At 40.9% G+C, this 15,011-nt stretch overlaps 1 protein-coding gene across 3 annotated transcripts in view; it reads left to right on the top strand.

Annotated features, from left to right (window-relative positions):
* PRORP (protein only RNase P catalytic subunit) overlaps window positions 1–15,011 on the top strand; it is a 50,263-nt gene that overhangs the window by 7,017 nt on the left and 28,235 nt on the right. For all 3 annotated transcript variants that reach the window (XM_086613375.1, XM_086613374.1, XM_086613376.1), the window contains exon 3: window positions 2,059–2,191. In XM_086613375.1, the coding sequence (XP_086469501.1) occupies window positions 2,059–2,191 (133 nt within the window). The remainder of the gene's footprint in view (window positions 1–2,058; window positions 2,192–15,011) is intronic.

The following is a 15,011-nucleotide window of genomic DNA, read 5'->3' on the forward strand; positions in this document are numbered from 1 at the left end:
TTTGTGGTACCGATGCATGACAAGCATTTTTGACTTGGGTGTAGAGTTGTGTGTTGCATTGATGTATGTGTTTAGTTTATAGAGGCTAATGGGAGAGACAAGTAGGAAAGAAAAGAACGAACAAATGGAACATGGAAGTGATGGCGGTTGCGGTTTGATTTCCTTCAGACTGTGTGTTGTGGCAGAGGTCATGACTGGGGCATGAAAAAATAGAAAAGGCTAGATATTAGGAAAGATACTTGTTCTCAAGGTATAGTTCTGGGGGATCATACAAAAATCCAGAGGTAGCCATGGAAGTTAGGCCTGTCTTGGCATTATGTGTGTGCTGTGCTAGCTGGCTGTAGGAACGAAAACCCAGCTCATAGCAGTTGACACGGTTCTCTTGGTTGTGGTTTGTTTTGGTTGCCCTTCTGAGTGCTGGGGAGTTTTTGCAGCATTAGGATGATTAGATAAAAAGTCAGGCCTCTTGGCTGGAATGGATCTGTGTGTTCTCTGTGGCGTTGCCTCAGTCCTGCTGTTCTGGAAGATTTTTCGGAATCTGCTGTGACATACCAGCACTCTTCTTGAGGAAACTAAAGAGTTTGAGTTCTGTTTTTTCACATCCTCTATTGTTATATTCTGTAATCTTTTCTTTTATGATGGATTTTCAATCTCTTTGATCTTACAGTATGAAAAACGTGTGAACAGATCAGCGAAGAGTTCTGGTCTGTGTCAGAGACAAAACAATGTATGATTTGGGATTTGCAGAACCACGATTGTTACCACAGCCGCTGGCCCTGCAACAGGGAAACTGAGAGTACTGAGAAGTGGATGATGTGAATGATAAAGGAAACTGTCCCAGCAGCCACACAGTCACTGACACAGCTGTGCATGATGGAGTGGTGTTTCTGGCTCTGGGAAATGAACATTAAATTATGGCAGTCATTGCAGAGCTTTTTTATCGACAGCAGTCCACATTCCTAGGTCCATGTGATGATATTTAGTCCATGCTACACAGCAGGAATGGAAGTTTCTTAGCAATAAAGAAACAAGTAGTGATTAGTCACCAGGAGATAGCAATGTAAAGCTGCTTTCTGTTTGGGTGCAGTCAGCCTGATACTAGAAAATCACGCCAGCGTGACAGTGTTGCTGAGGGCTTTCAAAGCAAACAGCATTTCTGTTTTAGTCACATTCTGCTCTCAGTCTGTTCACTTTGAGCACCTTAGAGAGATCTGAACAGTCTTAGCCTAGAAATAAGGGGAGATCTGATAGCAGAAGACAAGTGGCCCAAAGATGACGATCTTGCTCATTATTTGCTTTTCAAACCATACAGCAGACCTACGTTACCTTGTTACCTTTTTTTTTTTTTTCCTTTTGGGCGAGGGTATTCCTACACCTGTAGTAGATTTGGTTATTCCGAACCTTGATAAACCAGGCACAGGTAGCTTAGCTTTTTTTCTGGGAGCAGTCAGTGGCACAATGGTAGAACATTTCACTGGTGCGTTTTCTTGTAGTACTTTGGAATGGATTTATTGCTAGACCAAAGCTCCGTGGCCTGCCTGCTAGCTTCAGCTAGTATGCCTACAGCTACTTCCTGTGTTCTGGCCAAGCCATTGCAACTGCATCACCTTCCCACGTTGAGATCTGGGCTGTATGTATCCATGGTGGCTTTCCTGTGTAGTAAAGAAACTTCAAAATACTAGAGATGTGGAAATTTACGGTGATGCTGGGAATTGAACTCTGATCTCTCAAAGCTTAGATGAATGCTGGTGAATATTTAAATACTCTTTTTTTTCCTATGCTTTCATGCAGAGTTTTTGTCGTAAATCCTCAAATATCTCTAGAGTTAGATCTTTGATCCTGATCCCACTAAATCAGATAAAAGTATTTCTAGTTACTTTAGTAGGTTTTGGATGCATCCCAGAAAGAGTACAACTAATTTTCTGACGATTATATTGTGTTGGAGTTCTTATAAAGAATTGTGCTCACACATAGGCACTCAGTAAGTTAGTACAATTTAAGCTATTTGTTATTTAAAAGCCTTTAACCTTTTATTTTCTTGTTTCACTATTATTACAGTGGACAGTGCCCGGTTTGCAACCATCAGTTGGAGGATAGTGACCTCACGGAAGAGGAATATAATTATCTCAGAGAAAGAATAATAAGGGATGTGATACATGGAACTGACACTTTTAGAAAGACAAGCCCACAGGTAGGTCTTGCACGCCATCAGGTTCATTGGCTAGAAGGATAATACACAATTAATGTTCCAGTACTTTGAAAACACTACAAATCTTTCTTTCTTTGCTTTAAACATTAATAGGCCCTTAGATACTGAAGTGTCTTCTATATCTTTTTCAGTTGTGTTTATAAAATGGGTCCAAATCTTGACCTCTTCCATATTGTCTGTCTTGTTATATTTTCAGTCAGTTGTTTATGGATACTGAAATAATTAAAACGGTGTTGTTTTTTTTTAACATTAGAAAAAATTAAAAGGTATGGAAATGTTTTAATCCTTCAAAAGCTAAATTTTAAATATGGAATAAAAGCCAGTAGCTAGAACAAAATAGTATTTTGAGCTTGCAAAAAAGTAGAAATCCTAGTGTTTCATAAGTTCAGTATAATATCTGAAACTTACGTTTATGTGCTGAGTATTTCATTTTTCAGTTGAGCAGCTGTTTGCAAGAAACAGTGAAGAACCAATTACCATTTTGTTCAGTCAGCTTTCACAACCCACCAACCAACAAAGTACCTCTTAATTTTAAAGATACACTTTCATATCTATAATTACTATATACATCAGGAGTATCAAGCTTTTCAAAGGTCACTGTAAACGTATGAGAGGGCGTAATTCTCAGACACTAATATATTGCAGTTCCAATCTCCATTTTGTGTAGAGATTAGAGAGATTCAGTGACAGTATGGAACGAGGCTGAGCTCCGCTAGATGGAGCCCACGCCGCGTCTCGGGGTGGTTTTACTTCACCTTTGTAAGTATTGATGTCATTGTGCTGCAGCTGGCACCTCAGTTCTGCACCAGTTCTGAAAATCTGGAAAAGGACACCAGGTTTAGTTCTTCAGGCTTTCTGCAGACACAGGCATTGCGCATGTGTAAAGGTTATAGAAACTTGAAACAGTTAGTGTTGGGGTGCTCGTAGTACATGCAGCCTATTGTTCAGACATCTGACGTCCACACAGACTTTCGCCTCAGTTCTGGACTTAGCTGATCTAGCTGTGAATTGTACAGGGGAGTAAAATTGTCCTTTAAAATGTAGCAGTAATTTTAAGTATTTAATGGGTACTGGTGTTCTATAATATTATAAGATAAACAAAAGGATGTGTTTTATTGCACACTGTACATCTAACTCTATCTGCTCTCTAAAAGCCTTTGTGAAAATTATGATTGAGGTGGGTTTATTAAAGAAAGCAACAACAACAAAACTTTTTAATTCCTTAAGCAGTTAACTGTCTAGTCTTTGAAGCTTCATTTCTATTCCTTGTGGGGACTGCTGCCTTGAAAATTTCAAATTTGTGAATACAGAGGGCTAGATTAGCAGTACCAGTTGAAGGCAGGGAGATTTAGGAAAGGAGTTCTGGGTAACAGGACATTCACGCCCAAACTGAGCAGTAGTGGAAATGATGTTTCCCTGTTTGAGAACCTGATTGGTCAAATGAATGCAATCTAATGAAACAAAGATTCAATACACTATTTTAAGTTTTGATGTCAGTAGATTTTGTTAGTCTGTGTGATAGCTGCAATTCCATCATTTACCGGTCTGGGGCCACCCACTCGCTAGTTCCAACTTGACCATGTTCCAGTTACAGATCAGCAGACTGTCACTGGGAGGCTCAATGGAGGTAGACTCTGTGTTTACTGTTGGCTGTGCAGTTTAAAGTCTGCTCCCTTAGTGAATTTTGAGCATGGATGTGGAGGTAGAGGCAAAACAGCATCATGAGGTGTCAGAGGTTTCCAGAGATAAATTTGGGATATTTTAGTTGCCTTTATGCTGTGAAAGCAGACGTGTGGTGATGAAAATATGCAGCCCATTTTAAGGATGCCAGGCTGTATGACTTCTGCAGCCAGGGTTTTCGAGAGGGAAAACTAGGTGAAGAGGTTGAAAATAAGATGTAAGCAAGTATTATCTGAGGGGGCTTTCCATTTTCCAGTCAGTCTTCACATTTTTCTTAGTAGCTGCAGTTCAAATAGAAAACATTTCAGCTTTCTATTCCTTCTTTTCTCCTAACTAGTTTTCTTTAGTGCATCTGCATTTCTTGCAATGAAATGATTAGTCAGGGAAACAGTTTGAGTTGTTTTGAGGTCTAAATGTTTTTTTCCCAACACTGTTTCAAATTGAATATGTAACACATTTGGAATCTTACTTTTCTCTTCATGGAGGAATCCTCTTTTGTCTTAGTTTTGCAACAGCATCATTCCTTTATTTGATTTTATTTTTCTCACTTAAGAATAAATGTGATCAGAGTAGAAAATTGGGAGCAAAGGTTTGGTTTGTTGAGGATCTCCCCAAAGTGGTCCTCTGTGCTGTGATTAAAAAAAAATATATTTTTTGTAATTAGTTTTAAGAAAGAAAATCAAACAACTTAGGTTTGTTACATCAGAATGGTAGTGAAAATTATTGACAAATATGTTGAAAAGATGGCTTGCATGAGCTATAAAACGGATGACCTGTGATAAAGAAATACCTGTTAGGCATTAAAAATAGACATAGATTCAGATCTTTATGCACAACTGTTGAAATGTCTATTGGGATGTCATACGCTGATCTGATATAGCGAGCCGCAACCTTGCAGGCTGCAGTAGAAAGAAAACAATTCTAACAAGACTGTCACCTTTTATACCAACGTCTAGATGATGTTTTCAGTTGGATGCCCGTTTACTCTGGCTGCATTTAATTGGGAGCTGTGCCATTGAGCCTGAGATAATATAATCTGTATACTGAGAGGCAGAATCAACTTTTGCTATGATGACTTTCATGTCACAGCTGCTCCCAGATGTTTCTCTCAAATACATAAATGCGGTAGTTTCGTTCCCTTCGTGGCTACTTCATACCCCCGACAAGCCTGAAAGGACTGTTGTGCAGGGGGAAGGAAGCACATGGGAGATGCGCTGTCAAGAAGACAGGAAGAGATGGGTTTGTGGGCATGTAAAATCCCCATGCTAGATCTGGGCTAAGCACGTAAAGGGGTTTTACATATTCTTCTAGAATATAAGCGAGTGGAGGGGGAAGAGGAAGTGACCCATTCATCTCAGTTTTGCACCTGAATGGGGTTGTGCTGTTTCCAGGGAGCCTTGAAAATACAGGTCTATTTCTTAACTTTCAGATTGATGCCTTTTCTATAATGCCTTGGTTCTCCTTCCACATGTGCATGTTTCCCAACTCCATGATTTGCCCCAGTGCCTTGCGTGGTATATGTCAGTCCTGTTCTTAATGGAGTAGTCTGTTACTTGTAAAAAACCTAGGTACTCCAAACTCTAAGAAAACTGTGTCTGACACAGTTTGCCCTTGGCCCATCTGGCAGAGCCTTCACTTACAACTTCCAACATGATTTTCTCTTTCTTCTACCTGCTTTGTTGACTCTCATCTTGTGGTCAAAGTCAGCTAAATTGCCTGCACTTCAGCTGTTTCCAAGATGAGCTACCCTTACCTGCCCTGAGATGCCTGGGTGATTATGGCTGTCCATATTGCACCTGGATGTCATGGCTTCTTTGCCTGAGCTCAGGCAGAAAGAGAAGACTGGTTAATTGAGTTAGGCCTGCTGTGTCCCCTGAGAAGATCAGGGGCTGAAGAGGAGAAAATTCCTTTCCAGCGAACAGCTGATAACTGTGTGCACAATGTGTGCCACAACCCAGGCCATGCGTGCCATTTACCTCCTTTACCTCTATTCCCATATATGTTATCTCCTCCCTGTCACTACCAGGGAGTAAAGAACTTTCTGATGGGAGGAAATGTGGAAGGAAGGAGGCTGAGTAGAATTTCTCCTGTGGGTTCATGCGGCCCTTCCTTCCGAGATGTGTGCCACATTGCAGCAAAAGGATCAGATTCCCAATTAAGTGTCTGTCCTCTACAGCAGAAGGGCAAAAATTTGTCACGTTGCTGAATGCTGCAAAGTCCCTTGGCACTGAGATGGGGGCTGTTTTGGGCAGGAACAGTTCCTGTGGTTTCTTCTCAGGTGGGAATGATTGAAAGTCCTCTTATCAGTCCAGTAGCATGGTGTGTCACTTTGCTACGGTTTGGTTTAAAATGACAGCACTTGGATTCAGAGCTACCTTCTGCAAGAACCATGCTGGCAGGATCAAAATCCTGCTGGTGCAGGCATGGGTTGAAAGCCTTCTGTTAGTTCTGAAGAGGCATATAGAGGTGGTGAGCTGTAGTTAGGGTTAGAATTAAAGCTAAGCCTAGGCTTCAAGACGGTAGAGATTTCTAAGCTTGCCTTTTTTTTTTTTTTTTTTTTCCCCCCTTCCTCTGGGAGTCCTAAGAGTAGGATCAATGCTCAGGCTGGCTTGGATGAGCAAGTTATGACTAATTTTTGGATGAGTGTGAGTTACTGGCTTGTAGGTGGGCTGGGGTTTCAGGATGGAAAGGATGGAAGAACCTGTTATTGCTGAATCTAGAAAGTCCTGAAAGTGTGGAGTTTGGGGATTAGTGTTTTGGACCACAAGTGCTGGAGAACTTGAGTTATTGTTGGAGTCTTACAAGTTCATTAGGATTGAGTGAGAGCTAATGCTGGTGGAGATGAAGGGCTTATTCGTAGCCTTTTGGGTACGTGTTAGTGGTGGGCTATGGATAAGACTAGGGTAAAAGTTGATATTTGGGAGTTAAAATACTTGAAGCACGTCCTTAATATGGCTTTGGTTAGGCCAGAGCATTAAATTAGAGGTTGCATCGGTAAGGACAAATGTATTATCTGGTCTGCAGCAACACTGATCAAAAAAGCTTGCTTCTAGCCATTGTTTGATTATAGAATGGCCAGTGCTGAACAGTTTAATTCTGCAGGTTTTGCAGAATAACAGGTTGATGACTATGTCTGTTGTTGCCTTGTGGCTCATTTTTAGTTATGAGAAGGATATGGCCATTAGCTTGTAGATAAGGATAGGGTTAGCATTGCAGTTAGAATTAAATACACTGATACCAAGCCTGAGGTCTAGGCAAAGCCTACAAAGATGAGATTTGCAGATAGGGTGGAACAGCTTGCTTTTTTTTTTTTTTTTTTTTTTTTTTTTTTTTTCCCCCAGATCTCTGCTAAATATGGGCCACTGGACTCAGTCAGGATAGGGTTAGTATTCAGTAGGACAGAATCCGGCATTGCCTTAAGAGCCAGAGTTGCTGCCAGATCTTGTAACATCCACAAGCATAGAGGAGAGCTTGGCTGAGTGGGACTCAGGATTAGCTGTGGGTTCATTTCAGTTGCAGTGTTTTGGCTAGAACTAGAGTTAGTTTGGGGGCTAGAGGGAATGCTAGCCTCAGAGGCTGGTCCAGTACTCAACCTTGTAGATCTAGTAAGCGCAGAATAAAGACAGGTAACGGTTTATGATGAGTGTTGAGACAATTGCAGTAGTAGAGTCCGAGAGCACTGTAGCCCAAGCTGCAGCCTTTATCCTGCCTACCTTCTGTCCTGCCTCCATTGAATTCAGGGTGAATGTTGCACTCTTCTTGTGATATGATCTGCTAGAGGGGAGGGAACTTCTGGAAGGCAGGAAAAGGAGGGGAAGACCGAATAGGAAACGGGTGGTGAGAGACAAAGGCAGTTGGAATTTTTCTAAGGTTTCTCTTGCATCTTCCCTTACCCTAGAGGCAAATGGAAGCAAATAGAAGCACAGAGTCTTTTGGCAGGAAGATAAAAGACTTAGCTGCTTCCTTAGCAGCAAGAAATAGATCTAGATGAAAACATTATAAATTCAGCACATGTATGTTTCCTACAATTACCTCAGTGTTAGAGAATCTTTCTTGAGGGTGGGTCAGATCTTCTGGGGTGGTCCACAGTCCTCCTTTTCTCGATTCATATAGCAAGAAATGAGTTGGGATTTTGTTCAGGTCACTTGGTCTCCTTTGCCATCAAGTGATTGTGCAGCAAAATTGGGCCATCCTGCAATACAAGAATGCTCCTTTCTTCCAATCCACTGTCTAAACCTGTTTAATTGTCCTCCACAGTCTTTTTAAACTACTGCTTTGCCACCTCTGTATTTGGAAAGTCTCCTAACATGATACATTCTTCATATTCTAGTTAGCGCAATCAAGTAAGAAAAATCTGACTCTAATCTTACTTTTTTTCAGCATCACTTGCTTCATTAAAATACAGTTGCTAACCTTAGCTTATTTCCACTGTATATCATCTGAAGGTTATGCTAAGCAAAATACAAATATTGTTTGCTGAGGCAGTGATTTTTATCACATCCATGTCTTCCTTACATTAGCTAGAACATCTAAGAAGAGTAGAGCGAAATACAAGAAATTGAAATATTTCACCAAGGTTTAAGAATGGCATACCTTGGTAAAGTAATTTTGTTTTTCCTGTTCATTAGCTGATCACAGAGGCAGACAGGACCATAAGCATGAAGTCAGAACAGTAACTTTTGACTGAAGAATTAAACTAATCTGAATTATCTGGGTAGCTGATTTTTAAGGAGATTATTTTATCGGGAACCTCTTGGACACACAGTCCTTCGCTTCCAGCTCATGCATTCCACTAAGTAGGATCTTGAGACATGTTAACATAATGCAGACTGCATACACTACCATACTTTTTTAAAGTGTTTGCTGTCTCTGAATATTTCTAAGTTCTGTGATAATACCTCTGAAGTAGAATTAGTGTGAACACATATCGATTTAAGACACTTTGAAATGTTACCTCTTGGAACTTAAGCATTATCGAATGGTCCTTTACCTTTTGGTCCTGTGGTCTCTTACCAAAGGTCCTTCTAAATTGATGAGTTGGTCTCCAGCTGTGGTCAAAACCAGATTTTTCTGATGCTGCAGAGGCTTATGTGGAATTTTCTAATATAGGGCTTCATTATAATTTATTATGATTAGAAGAGCTTAACAAGTTATAATAATTTCATGTTATCTATCCAATGCCTTATCTCTTAGGATTTGATTAGATTTGTTTTAGAACATCAGCAATTTGAGCAGATGTTTTCATTATACTATGATGATCATTTAAGTTAGAATCACAGAATCATAGAATGGTTAGGGTTGGAAGGGACCTCAAAGATCATCTAGTTCCAACCCCCCTGCCATGGGCAGGGAAACCCTCCACTACACCAGGTTGCCCAAAGCCTCATCCAACCTGGCCTTGAACACTTCCAGGGATGGGGCATCCACAACTTCTCTGGGCAACCTGTTCCAGTACCTCACCACCCTCTGAGTGAAAAATTTCTTCTTTATATCTAATCTAAATCTCCCCTCTTTCAGTTTAAAGCCATTACCCCTTGTCTGATCACTATACACCCTTGTAAAAAGTCCCTCTCCAGCTTTCCTGTAGGCCCCCTTTAAGTACTAGTAAGCTGCCATAAGATCACCCCGGAGCCTTCTCTTCTCCAGGCTGAACAGCCCCAACTCTCTCAGCCTGTCTTCATAGGAGAGGTGCTCCAGCCCTTGGATCATCTTCATGGCCCTCCTCTGAACTCGCTCCAGCAGCTCCATGTCCTTCTTGTGTTGGGGACTCCAGAGCTGAACGCAGTATTCCAGGTGGGGTCTCACGAGAGCAGTTGAAGTTGATACAGTTCCTCCAGAAATCTGTAAAATATAAGTACACTTTCTTCCTGTATTATGCATGGTTTCATCTTTCTGCTGCTAAATTTAATTTGGTTTTGTATTCATTGTTGGTTTGGCTTCTTCTGTGCCTCCTCTTTCTAAATATCTGTAAAATTTTTCATATATACGTGAATTAGTACAGAAATTTGATAGATGCTGCTAATTTTTTAGCACAACCCTTGTTTTTTTCTTTTCTGCCTTTTTTTTTAATGCTATAACTAGTTCAGTGTTTCAATAGCTTGTTACAAAGTCTCGTGTCAGGTTTTTGAAAATCTGATTAATGCTATCTGGTTCTATTTTACCTGCTTTTTCATTGACACAAGGAAAGAATTTTTGGAGATACTCTTTTGCAGAAGGTGTGAAACACTGGAACAGGTTGCCCAGAGGAGTTGTGGATGTCCCATCCCTGGAAGTGTTCAAGGCCAGGTTGGATGAGGCTTTGAGCAACCTGGTCTAGTGAAAGGTGTCCCTGCCCATGGCAGAGAGGTTGGAACTAGATGATCTTTAAGGTCTCTTCCAACCCAAACCATTCTATGATTCTGTGATTCTATGTGCACATTAAACTGTAGCAGATTATATTATTCCAGAGGATTTTTGCAATTTTAGTGATAGGTTCAGCCATATTACAGTGTACAGATGCTGAGTGCATAGCTTTATAATGATCTGAATATATTAATATTCAGATATAACAATATATCTGAATATATATATTTTTAGATAGATAGATATTAAAATAGCGGTAGAACATGTGGTACCATTCAGTCCCCTAGAACAGTTGCCGTTTCTCTTGAGATTGCAAATAGTAGTTAGCATAAGTGTTTAGTGGCAGTGTGATTTTTAAACCAGCATAACGAGCCTTACTACCCTGCCAGCTGCTCATTCCTGCCTGCTTTGACCCCTGCAAGTGTGCCAGGAAACAAGTGAGCATTGCCCCATGGTAAGCAGGGAACACACCTAAGTGACAAAATAACGTTTTGTCTTCTTGGGTGTTTTTTCAGCTGGGTCAGTTCCTTGTTTAGATTTGCCAAATGTTTGTACCAGCAGAGAAAGCAGCACGGAGGTGTATCTGGCTGTCTGATATTCATGTAGCATCTTTCCACATGGCTATTATGGACTGTCTGTAATTAAGTACTAGCCTCACTTGGGATGCTGTCTTTTCTATGCAGTTCGTGATGCATTGCTTTCCTGTTATTCAACCATCTTTCTATAATGCCCATTACACTGTATTTAAGCATTCACGTCAATCTTTTCTTGGTTTAGCACTCTGTTAGATGGTTTGCCTTAAGATGAAAAGGTTCCAAAATAGTGTCTTGAATTTTGCAAGCACTGTGAATTGAAAATATTTCTGCCTTTGCAAGGATTTTTGTTTTGTTTGTTTTAAAAGAAAGCTTGGTATGGTCCATCTCTATTCTCTGGCATTTACATGGCAGCCTTGCAAAGATGAGGGTGTTTTTCCACTGAGGACCGCGGCACAAACTGCTTGTTCCTCCCTCGGCGTTAAGCGTGCTCTGGAAGGACGTTTCGGAAGCGCGCTGCCCGGGTTGCTGAGGTCCAGGTTTGGCACTGCCCTAGTGACTGACCCTCTGCTGTCTGATGTGGGCAGGCAGGAGCAAGCCCCCGGCAGCACTGCCTGCGCCTGCTGCTGGCAGAGGGCTACCGGGAGACAACACAGAGCACACCTCAGCCAGGTTGTCAATGTGCCTGCCAGTGCCTTCCTGTTTGTGACCGTATCTCTGAAGGCTACAGCTGCAGGAGTTTGTGACTCCCGGATTATTTGTTACCTTTAGGAGCATAAAACAGAGGGCAAACAAATTGTACGCAATCCAGAGTACATAGTGATACCAGGGACAACACGGAGAAAAGCCTTCGTGCTCACAAGGGTTCGAAGGGGATTTCCAAGCTTTGAAACTGTGGGGGAAATATTCAAACCCTTCAGGCATAGCAACAAACAGATTTAAGAGTGCTCCAGCAAGACGCCTAGAAAAATTTGGCTGGAATTCAGTTTGACAGCTGAATTTTATTTCTCACACTCTAATGCTCGTTCCTGTGTTTTTCTTCTGATACCAAGAAACGTTGCTGAAAACAAAGCAAGCCTCATCACTTTGTATTTTATGAAACTGTTAAAAAGTGAATGTTTTCACTTCTCTAAAAGCTGATCCTACAGTGTTGAAAAACACCCTGTTTGATACTTAGGGTAGAGTTACGTAGTACTCAAGTGTGGTGTAATATTCTGTTAATTAGAATTTGCTCTTTCCTTGACTTGAATGTATTGTAATTTAATGTGGAGATGAGAAGAACTGCTTTTTCTGTTTTACAAAGATTGAACTATTGTGAATGCTTCTGGAAACAATATACGTTGAATACTGTAGTTTTGTGCCTTTTAATTTGACTTAGTGTCTCTCCACCATTCCTGATGAGTGAGCACAAACTTTATTGTTTAGAAGAAGAGACAAGTAGCCTTTTCTGCAATGATTTTAGTAGATTTTGGTATAGGTTTTTGTTTTGGTTTTTGTTTGTTTGTTTTTTCCAAATTCCACATATTGGCATGAATATAATAGTCTTTATTGTATTTAAAAGTACTCCATGGATTTGCTCACGTATCTCCTTTGTATGTTATAATACTTGAGGTTTTGGCATTTGGATAGTAGATGTTTTGGATTGTTGAAGAATTTGAGCAACACCATGATTTTTATTTCTAGTTGCCAACGTATTTCCTATTTAGACTTGAGGAGAAAAATGCTCAAGTGATCTAACCTTTCTCTTGTTAGATCATTGTCATACCCTTAGATCTGTTATAGACATTAAAATTATTTCAGAATACTCATTTTAATTACTCTCATTGCTCTTATCAAAGGACATGCTTGTTTAGCTGTGTTTTCTTTGTTTGGTCTTCAATTGTAATGTTTATTTGTGTGTTATCACATTTAACATAATAAATCTGTAAATACTAATAATTAATTCCTCCCCTCCTTATTTTTATTGTGCTTTTGAGGCTTGTAGTCTGTGTGTGCACTGGTATTGAAAGAAAAACATACATTTCTGTTTATAAATATATTTACAGAAGTTGAAATAGTATTAATACTTTTACAGAAAAGTGCTGTTTTCAGATTTAGTGCTACTGTTTTTACAGTTTTGCTGTAATACCTCAGGTTGAGAGATAAATCTTACGAAACGCTGTAGTTTCACAATCCAGTAAGTTAGCATAGTCAGTGCTACCAATAGGAAAAGGTGATCCCAATAGTCTTGCTTGCTACCAGGCTCATTCCTGTTCTGTCTCCTGGCTGCTTTTCATGCCAGGACAAACTTCTGTGCTCTGACCTGAACAGGGGGACTGGTTCAGGTCCCCCTACAGCTAAAGAATGTTAATCGGCTCAGTTCATGGTGACTCAGTTCTTCATCCACTTCAGTGTTTCTCCTTGTGCTACCAAACGTATTTGTGTTGGTAGAGGAGGGGGCAAGGCTAGGAATGAATGGCTGAGGGAAGGGAGAAGGTAGAAACACCTCTTTCTGTGCAGCACCAGTACATACCAGTATGAAATGATGGTGAAATAGAGCCTGAGTCATCCAGCTGGCGTGGAGTACCAAAAACATGCAAGATTGTTTTGTGCTTTTGCTGAGGTGAGGATGGACTTCAGCCACCCACATGCTAGAGGTTAAACAAAAAATTGTTTTAAATGTCTTTAATTCTTCCCATCAAGATAAATGCCATCATGGGTTTGTTATGGCTGGTTCTTACTACCAAGTCACTTTAGTCAGTGTGGTGTCCATTTGAAAAGATAAGTTTTCTTAGTAGAAGGTGCAGTGAATCATTTCTAACAGTTGCGCAGTTGGCATTCCCCTACTTTCCCAACTAAGCAATGAATGAAATCAGGTGGATTTTTTAAAATTCCCTTTTGTTTTGCACGTGGGGTGACACAGGATGTCACTGGAGCCTCCCGTGAGCACCCGGCTGCACTGTGTGTATTCCTGCTGCAGGGGAATATCTTTAGAGAACTGTGAGTGAATCATCTCTTTATTGCTGTGGCTCTAAGATCTGCATAAGGTCCAGACAAATCACGGTCTTTGAAAGATCAGCATCCTTCGAATTGTATACTTTCTTATAGCATAGGTCTGTGTATGTTTGAGTAACCATTTGTGCTGCATCTCGACGATGCAGCCTGGTGCTTATTCCCAGGCTTTGCTCTTTTCCTTCCCTGTGCCTGGAGATGATGGGAAATATGGCGACTCACAAACTGTCTCTCAGGGGAGGAAACTTGGATATTCTGTGTGGTTCTTTGTGGGTTTTTTTTGTTTTGTTTTTGTTCTGGTAAAGGAAAGGAGCACTCTTGTGTATTGCTGGGGAAATATGGATGGTGAGGAGAAAATGAACAGATCCTTGGGGATTTTTAGTCTGTTAAGGGAGTCTTCTGTATTTGGTGACATAAATTAAACTTGGCCATTTGTCTTCTGCTGTTGACTCCTCATTTCCCTGTGTGGTTAAAAGTCTCCTGTGCCAACAAACCTTCTCTCCCTACTGTATTGCACAGTTTACTGGGAGTGAGGCAAAACAATTGAGCAGATTTGAGAGGCTGGCAGGAGTGTGCTGTTGGGCATCTGTTGAGAATGGAGTGAAAGATGTGACCAGGAGAAGGTGGCGGGTTAAGGTGGCGTGGCCAAAGAAATGACACTGAAAGGGCTGCACATTCTCCCCAGCTCCAGAAATAAATCACAGAGAGCCAGGAGCTGACTTCTGAGAGGATCCTCCTGGCAGCTCCTGCTCCATCTGCCTTGCTGGAAGAGGAGAGGGAGCCAAGCAAAGAGTGGGCAGAGGGGAGCGCTGAACCACCCAACTCCTCTGCTGCTCCCCTAACTCATGCTGAACTGTTCCCTTGACAAAGCACTTTACTCTGCCCATCAGGGAAAACCCAGCCCTTCAGGAACTGCTCTATAACTATTGTCACTTGAAATGAAAAACCACTTTAAAAAATCTCCACAAAATGTTTGTTTTGCATTGAACGAAGCCCTTAAAGACAAGATCACATGTACACTGTAAAAATGTCGTCTTGACTGTCACCATGTTGCTTCAAATAATATTGGCATTTGTTGGCATTAGGGAAATAACGTGCTGTTGGAGTGTTCACCATGTGTTTTTTGTCTGCTTCCACTTTCTTTTGTCTTTTCCATTTTCACTCACCTTTGTCTCAGATCTCTTCTATTTTACCTTCATTCAGTCTGCATGTGTTTTCCATCTTTTTATCTTCCCCACGTTTCAGACAGCTGTCCA

The sequence above is a fragment of the Tauraco erythrolophus genome, chromosome 6 (genome assembly GCF_009769465.1).
Source record: "Tauraco erythrolophus isolate bTauEry1 chromosome 6, bTauEry1.pri, whole genome shotgun sequence".
In the NCBI taxonomy this organism is placed as follows: domain Eukaryota; kingdom Metazoa; phylum Chordata; class Aves; order Musophagiformes; family Musophagidae; genus Tauraco; species Tauraco erythrolophus.